This window comes from Nylanderia fulva, unplaced genomic scaffold (genome assembly GCF_048542155.1).
Source record: "Nylanderia fulva isolate GAGA-0341 unplaced genomic scaffold, ASM4854215v1 Scaffold31, whole genome shotgun sequence".
Classification (NCBI taxonomy): domain Eukaryota; kingdom Metazoa; phylum Arthropoda; class Insecta; order Hymenoptera; family Formicidae; genus Nylanderia; species Nylanderia fulva.
The window spans coordinates 1,016,323-1,025,140 of record NW_028190379.1 but is presented as its reverse complement, the minus strand read 5'-3'; the positions used below and the strand labels follow the sequence as shown (position 1 = coordinate 1,025,140).

Genomic DNA, 8,818 nt, shown 5'->3' with positions numbered 1-8,818 from the left:
GACCGCCGGCCAATCCCGTCGCGTCTCCCGCTCTTCGCGCGACGCGCCGAGCGCCCGTTTCGCTCCATTCTCGACTGACTCTCGACGGACGGACGCTCGAGAGATAAGGTGTGGTCTCCGACGAGCGGAAAACGAGAGCGGAATCGGGAAAACGAACAGAAAGAGAGAGAGAGAGAGAGAAAGGATCAAAACTTTTCTAACCTACTTGCGTCCTCCTCCTCTTCAAAAAAACTTCCAAGAACTCCGCCGCGGGATCTTCTGGACCTCGGATTTTTCTGAGAAGAACTCGCGAGGCCATCCATTCGAGATACGCTCTGAAGTTAGGAGCGAGGATGTTCTATCCGTGACGTCACCTGTCAATGACAGGTGACAGGTGACAGTTCGGCGAGAGTGACAGCTCGCGCGGGATGCATTTTTTCCACGGCGAGCGTAAACATTCCACGACGACCGTGCCGTTAATTGAACGCGTCGTCTCGATTCACGAGGAGATCGATAACCGGGACGAGCTGGCGGCGGCGTCGACGGCGGCGGCGGTGACAGTTGGTTGCGGTGGGGGTAGAGCGTCGGCGGCGGAGAGGGAAGCGGTTCCTCTGAGCGAGAAGGAGAAGGAGGCGGAGTAGACTCACTCATACACGCGCGCGCGGATGTACAGGACGTGTAGTGTAGTGTGTCGCAGGAAATGATGGCAACGCGTGAGAAACTCGTCGGAGCGCGCCGTCGACGGATGAGGCCATCATCGACTTCAAAGTGCCATTCTCGTCGTATCCAGTAAAGTATTTGTTAATCGTACATAGTAGACGCGCTCCGCTATTAAAAGGGAGAGCGTGTTATATACCTTTACTACGGGTTATACACATAGAGGTATAAGTGCGCGAGCGCGCGCGCGCGCGCCTTCGGTGTGCGTTTTTTTTATGTACATTCATCGGACTTCCGAGGACGACTCGCGGCTGACGACTTCTTCCTCGGACTTCCCGATGGACGGGCGACGACGCGGCTCTGACGCTGGGTGGGTTAGTACCGTAGGATCGATGTGTCGGTACCTAGAGGAAGCTTCCTGGGTGACGAGCGAGGATCGTCGTCGGAGCGAACGTCGTGGTAGAACGATGACGCCCTGACGATACACCGTCGCGTATCGAGTGCAGTGTCGAGAAATGAGAGAACTTGGACTTTGCCGTAGAGGCTCGAGAATATCTTTGTGAGATTCTCAGTGATTGCAGGGAGAGAGAGAGAGAGACCACTTGAGTGTGTTTGGAAACTCGCTCTTGTGGACGTCAATTTTGTCCGCTTTGAGAGAATAAAAGACTACGGAGAAGGCTACCAAGATGCCTGGCAACGGTGGGCTGATGGAGGAGGATCTTCTGGGTCCGGAAGGCTTGTTCAGAGAGCTCAGGTCGCAGAATGGTCCCAACAAGCTTCTTATCCTAGACTGCAGAGCACACTCTGACTTCTCCGATGCTCATATAAGAGGCTCTGTACCTCTGGCCATACCCAGCATCATGTTGCGAAGACTGGCTGCTGGTAAAGTGGACCTCTTGTCCACGATAAGGTGCTTAGACCTGAGAAACAGAGTGGAGGTGTTTCTGTGCGGAGATGAGAACAGTAGAGGAACATTTGTACTGATCGGTGACTCTACAGACCCTGCGGGCCATCAGGGTGAAACAATACAAGTTTTGAGCCGGAGACTTAAAAGCAGTGGTGGCAATGTTGCCATCTTAATTGGTGAGAAATGCTTCTTTACATATGACAACAACTTCATTGACGGCAGTTCAATTCTTATTAAGATTATTTGTTCTTATTATTAGTCTTACCAAGATGTCAATGAATAGCTTGACATTTAGAAATCGAGTTTATATTTATGCTTGATACTAGAATATTTTCATTGTTTTGTTCTTTAGTGCAATTAATATTAAGATAGATTTGAAAATATATAATATCAATATTGTGCTTGTGATATTATCTCAATATTAATTATAAATTATGTATGATCAATATTACTTGTTATGAATATACAATATTGGGATTCAAATATCAATATTCAGATTATTGTCAAATTAATATTATAATGTCATTTTTTGAATAATTAATTTAATTTGTGCAATTTGTTTGATAAAAGTTTCTAAATTTAACTGCATATCACAATAGTTGCTAATTATAACTCTGCAACCTTATTATTTTGTTTGCCACACATACACATAAATATATGCACAGATAGCAATGGTAATAGTGATGTGGAAGGCTTTCAGAAGTAACAGCTGAAGCACAGAGACTGGTTGTGAATGAAATATTGATTTATGTGGGAGGCATTCCAGTAGAGAACCAGACACTTAATTCTATACCCTGTGTGCTGTCTTTATCAAGCTCTAGATAAGACTGCCTACCCATTCAATGTTTTATTTTGGCATATGCAATTTACTGATTAAACATATATTAATATAACAAGAATTAATTAATGTTATTTTATGGCAAATATGATAGAATGAAAAATTCTATATTTATGTGTGTACTCAAATTTTTCCCTTTTCAAGAAAAAAATGACATTAAGTTTTTTAAATAATTATTATTATTTTCAATGTGTTATTATATGCATAGGCGGTGTTTCATTTTTGACTCAATTATCAAATTTATTAAAAATTTTAGCAGATTGATGTTAAATTTGGAAATTAATTTTTTTTTTATATAATTATATAAAATAAAATTATTATATTAATATTCTTGAGTATAGAGAAAATTTTATGTATAATATTAGATTATTATATTTATATAAATATAATTGTGTAAAATTTTTAACTGAATTAAAACATTTTCAGATAGATTATTAATTATTACACAAATAATAATTATTACGTTTGTTTGTAGATGGTTTTGGAGCATTCAGAGATAGATATCCAGAATGGTGTGAAGGAAGTCAAGCTAATAATGAGTGTGTCCCAGGTCAGGACAATAATGATGGCGAATTAATGGGCCTTAGATCTCTTCGGATATCCACTCCGCCGACTAGGTCCTATTCGGATTCGGACAGTGACAGTACATGCGATTCAGTTGGTGAGTGTAAACATTTTCCATTGCATATCCATTGCTTTCGAGAAATCTGTAACAATAAGCGTAGCAGTGAAAAAGATAATACAATTCATGAATATTATAGTTCAACAAAGAACGAATATAGAATAGTAATGCGGTATTAATTTTCTGTCAATAGTGGTATTAAATTTCTGGTGTTATATTTCAGGTCCCGAGGAAGATAAAGATTTTCCCGTGGAAATTTTACCTCATTTGTATCTCGGTAACGCGGCTAATAGCGAGGATCGCGAAGCTTTAGCGCGACACAGGATACAGTACATACTCAATGTGACACCGGATTTGCCAAATGTGTTTGAAAGCGCTGGTTCAATTAAGTACATGCAGATACCAATAAGTGATCATTGGAGTCAGAACTTGGCTAGTTTCTTTCCGCAAGCGATTCAGTTCATAGGTAAGTGACAGCTTGACCCCGAGCAATTTTTATTGAAAATGACGTCAACGTTGAAGTTGTGAAATAGATTGTGTATATTTTTATTTCTAATCAATCTTACGATTAAAAAAACAATTAAAAAAGAATAAACCGTTCTTTATAAATATGTTTGAAAAAAATAGTATTTTTCTTAAAACTCGTTAAAAGAGCGAAAAAAGCAAACGCAAGTATCTATTTTTTGCGAAAAGAAAAAATTCTCAATTATTAATTAGTATCTCATACATTTTTCTTGAATGGATATTTCATCATTACGGAGTTAATTACATTCTGATGCGATTGTGTAATATCGTAATTTATATATATTGTAAATTAATTTTTCACCCAAGAAAGACACACATATATTATATTTGTCAAAAGATAAGTAATAAGACAGATTTTATAAATATAAAACATAATCTCGAGACGCACTTATTTTTTTCTATATTTTTTCCTAGTAATAAAAATATTTTCCTTATTTTCTCTTCGTATTGATTTATTGCACGTGCATAAAAATTTTGCGAACTTTATTTATCGCGATGTGAGCTTTTTCCGTGACAAAAATTCTCAGTTCGGACAACGCGTCTTAAACAGGATTTCCTGTTTAAGAAAGTCCTCGCGCGCGCAGCTTCTGAAAGGGGCTATTCTTATAAATAGGTTCGCCTAAATAGAAACTTTCCCACGTGGCGGACAAGCCGTGCTAGACAATTAAACAACGGATGTCCGGTTAGGCCGAGAGCTATACTTAAGTCTGAATGGCGAGGCTTGGCATTGCTATTGAGCCTGTCTGGCACTTTTGACTGTCCCGACACACTTCAACGTTGGCAATCCGGCTGTCCTTTGTTACCGTCATTTACACAAATTTGTCGTGACATGCATTGTCCGCTTTAACATATTTTCATTGCAATTTTCACATTAATTGACATTAATTATATCTATGGAAATATAACATAATTAGAGCTGACAGTAGTTCATAATTAATTTTATATCTCATATATTAATTAAATAATGACTATTAAAAATAATTATATATATCTCAATGTTTCAACAAAACTAAAAACTATATTTTATGAGTTTATAAGCTTATTCTGAGTTTTCTGTCAGTTTATTCGAGAGATCGCTTTGGATTACACGTATAAGCTTTAGAAAGCTGTTGTAAAATAAGCTTACGTTTTGTATGTTAAGACTCCTGGATTTTCGCCGCAGTCATGTTAGATTGTGACGTCAGAGGCGAGAGAGCACGCGCTGAAAATTCTTAGATGCCATTTTTTAAATGAAAAGATATTTCGATGAAACACTTTGCAACACTTCCAACATGGTCGGCGAGAAGTCGGGAGCCTTAACAAAAACAAAAACAAAAAAAAAAGCAAGTGTTATATTCGTGAATGGATCGAATTAATGGTCGTGGGGATTAAAATCGCGACTTGTATTTTTCAGAAGAAGCACGGAACTCGGACAAGGGAGTGCTGGTTCATTGTTTGGCCGGAGTATCGCGGTCTGTCACGATCACCGTGGCTTATCTCATGCACAAGTGCAGTCTTAGCCTGAACGACGCTTTCAACTTAGTACGTAGCAGAAAGTCCAACGTCGCACCGAATTTTCACTTTATGGAACAGTTGCACAGCTTTGAGAGGGAATTGAGGGATCGAGGTGGGGATCGGCAGAACAACAAGAACAACAATCAGAGGTGCATCGGAGCGTGTCGGCCCGATGGGCCCTGCAATTGTCCCGCGCCCAGCTTCCTGAGTCCCATCGATCTGGGCCTCAGTCCCGATTCGGGAATCGAGTTTGACAGATGGGCGGCGAGCACTCCGGCCGAATGAGACGGGCCTGGGGGGACCCAATACAAGTTTTAGGTCCCTCCGTCACACGCGTCTTCTACGAGGAATAATCCTGATTGAAGGGTGATTACGATAACGCGCTTTATCATTCTGATACGTGAGAGACGAGCATCGAAGAACCCGATTCCCTACTCCCGGTATATCTCCAGATAGAATAGGATGTTAGACACACGTTCGGCGAATGCCAAGATGTATGTAGCTTTTAGAGGCATCCAAAGTTAGTTACTACGCGCCGGCACTTTTCTTCTTTCTAATTTCTCGTTTCTTCCCGAGCCTCTCATTCCTGGCGTATACTTGATTCATGAAAATAAAATTAATTTAAATTCACATCCCTAACAGCATACATATCCCGAAGAAGTTCAAAAGATGTTTCGAATGTCCTCTAGATATCCTCTGAATATCTTTCGGATATGTTGTGCTATTAGGGATGTTATAAGTTGAATTCTAAAAGAATCAAAGAGCTTTTAAGAATACGCACGTCGCAGCACTCTTTCAATACTCATCGTAACTTTATACTCTGCAATAGATCAGAAATTTGTAAAATAATTTTTTTTTAATTGAGCTTTAATACTATTACACGATCATAACTGTTTAATGTAGTGAAACAAAATATGCTGTTAAATTCTCGACAAAATTTTAAAATATGGAATGAGAGGATTATAAATATGAAAGAAAGAAAATATATATTAAAGAAAAATTTTCTCTTTGTTAGGCAATTAGCTCTTTCAGCGTACACGTTGAATAATAATGCGCTGCAAAGTATACCTGCAGCGACGAAGCTTGTCTATCTTGTTGAAATTTTCGATTACGAAGATTTGGCACGTTACGTTACGCCGTCGAATCACGATAATACGATACGGTCGTGTTGTGACTTATGGGGAGATTAAACGATATGATACCCACTTTTCATGCCCAAATGTGTAAAAGAAGAAGAAAAAGTTTACGATTCTCCTTTCTAACTTGTCGTGGCAGCAATGGACACTGAAAGTATTTTATAAACGAGATTCCGTAATTTCTCATCGTGCAACAGTTGCGTCGTAATCATAATTGTACAATTCTGACGTTATGCTTCCAAGTTTCGAGAAACCCTTAACGTGTACGATTGTAAACGCTGTGCGAGATATATCAGAATTATATCAGGCACTGTACATTCACGAGATGTGACGTAACACGTATCTCGAGAAAGAGAGAATGAAGAACGTGCGTATGTGTGTGAGAGAGAGAGAGAGAGAGAGAGAGAGAAAAAAAGTTCTAAACATATATATATATATATATATTTTAATACTTCTTCCCCCAAATCCTTCAATTAATGAGGCTGTGTTTATTTTACCGCAAGCGATATTTCGTACGCGAAGTAATCTCTAAACGACGAGTTCTCACCAGGCAATCACAAGTATAGTCAAAGGTAAACATCACCGCTTAGTATACTAAGTTTTCCGTGGTACAAAATTAAGAGAGGTCTTATATGTACATAGGGGCGAATTTGAGCAGGATTTACAATTATAAAAGAACGGCCCTCAAGAAATTTTTCTGTAAAAAGTGGAATCGTTTACTCGTATAAAAAATTCTTGTTGATATTTCTAAGAAATATTTCCTTTCGGAAATGAATAACGTTTTCAAAGTTTCGCATTCAAGCAGACACTTAAATCCGCCCCTCCCGGAGATCTTTTACTAATCTGGTAGTTTGTAAAAGATATAATTCGAGAGAGAGAGTAATTTTCAACGTAGATTTTCGACACACACTGAAGTGACTTATCTCGCCAAGGATAATCGCCTCAATGCATTTTGACCTTCGAAGATGCGCGTAAGGTATATGCACACGTCGCCTCAGGTACATATGCCAGTAACTTAAGTTTAAGGGAGGACACACATCTTAGAAATCAGTGCATTTTTGTAGGGCATTCCGAATCTCCCCTGCTCACGAGAAAAGCCAGGCTCGTCTTCGAAATAAGGAGCGGAGTTAGGGAAAACTTATGTCCGAGCCACACGGAATGATAGAGGTGAAGGCGTTACTTGCTTACTATTGTCATTCTTTAATTCGGGACACAAAGCTTTCAAATCGACAAGAGAAAACTTAAAGAATTAGAATTTGTTATTATATTAATTTATATTATATTAATATATTAAATATTAATATAATATATATTAAATATTAATTGATGAATTAATAGATAAATATTTGAAGTATTTGCTATAAAAAGGTTGACCTTTTAAAGATCTATGTGTGTCAAAGTACTTTTTAACTCGTCTATGTTTAGTATTTTCAATGATTAATGCGCTCTTTTCTTTGTGCCCGAAATGAAAATTTTACTACTAAAGTGACGCCTTCAAATAATCGATAATCGATTTTGTTGTCAATCAGAACCCGTCTTCATTGCTACATATACATATAGAAAAATCTGAAAGATAATGGTTCCTGCACATTACATGCTGGCATCGGAGCGACACTAGCTCTCTTCGGATTTTTTATATAGATACTTTTCTATACATTTTTGGGCCTGTGCATTCATATATGAAAACGCTGTATCTAGCTGTATATTGCGTATTATATAACTCGTGCGCTAAATTGGATTCTGAATTGTACGAGAATCAGCACTGTTTTTATTATCTTACAGATCTCAGATATATATTGAAAGTTATTTTTGTAAAGAAAAACGAAAAGAGAAGAAATGCATTCACATTCCCATATATATACGAGCCTGAGAATGGCCTGTAACACTGTAACTACCTTTTCATGTAATACTATATGTATTGTTCATTGAAGCATAATTGAAGTTAATATGAGTGTATACAAGTGAATGTTATTTTTTTCGTGTAATAATTAACTGCAAGAGTTACGGTAATTAATAGCTCTTGGCTACTGCGGGAGTAAATTGAATATATAATTAAGGAAATATATATTTGACGTTAATGTAATAACAATGTTCTACTATTACACTGTTGTCTGTTGTATGTTTACTGGGTGCGCGATGCCCGAGAAATTTAATCAAATATTATGTATATTATATATAAATTATTATTTTATATTCGTCGTTGTATATATATTTTAACTAATTTTCATTATAGAAATACAACTTATCTTACCTGAACTGCAAGTAATCGATTGTCATTTAAGCAGGTCATTTACATTCCACGCAGGTCATTTACATGTAACTTTTTCATCTCTTATTATTTTCCGAGTTTATATTCGATAATGTAAAATCAAATATGCGTTGCACATGCGCACATTGTATCTGCCATACGGTAATAGTAATAATTAATTTAGTTTCCATTTATCTCAATGCGTACAGTTTTTATTTTTATTCATATATATATTCCAACCATGTTAATTAATTCATTTTTTAGTTTTGTACTTCTGATATAAAATTAATTATTAAAATCCGAAATGTGTAAGAAATTTTTTCTTTGTATTTTGTCACTGATATATATATATATATATATATATATATATATATATATATATATATATATATATTTTGTAATGTGTTATTAA

General features: G+C 37.3%; 1 protein-coding gene across 1 annotated transcript; it reads left to right on the top strand.

Annotated features, from left to right (window-relative positions):
• Positions 1-405: 405 nt before the first annotated feature.
• Mkp3 (Mitogen-activated protein kinase phosphatase 3) lies at positions 406-8,600 on the top strand. The gene is made up of 4 exons (XM_029300324.2): positions 406-1,719; positions 2,857-3,042; positions 3,227-3,469; positions 4,922-8,600. Exons 1-4 carry the CDS (start codon positions 1,323-1,325, stop codon positions 5,305-5,307), a joined length of 1,212 nt encoding a protein of 403 aa, XP_029156157.1. The 5' UTR covers positions 406-1,322; the 3' UTR covers positions 5,308-8,600.
• Positions 8,601-8,818: the final 218 nt, after the last annotated feature.

What these genes read in the sequence shown, in the direction of transcription:
- Mkp3 (XM_029300324.2), top strand. Translation starts at nt 1,323, where the DNA reads ATGCCTGGCAACGGTGGGCTGATGGAGGAGGATCTTCTGGGTCCGGAA. An exon ending in CAGTACATGCGATTCAGTTG is followed by an intron (nt 3,043 to 3,226) that starts GTGAGTGTAAAC and finishes GTTATATTTCAG; the next exon opens with GTCCCGAGGAAGATAAAGAT. An exon ending in GCAAGCGATTCAGTTCATAG is followed by an intron (nt 3,470 to 4,921) that starts GTAAGTGACAGC and finishes TGTATTTTTCAG; the next exon opens with AAGAAGCACGGAACTCGGAC.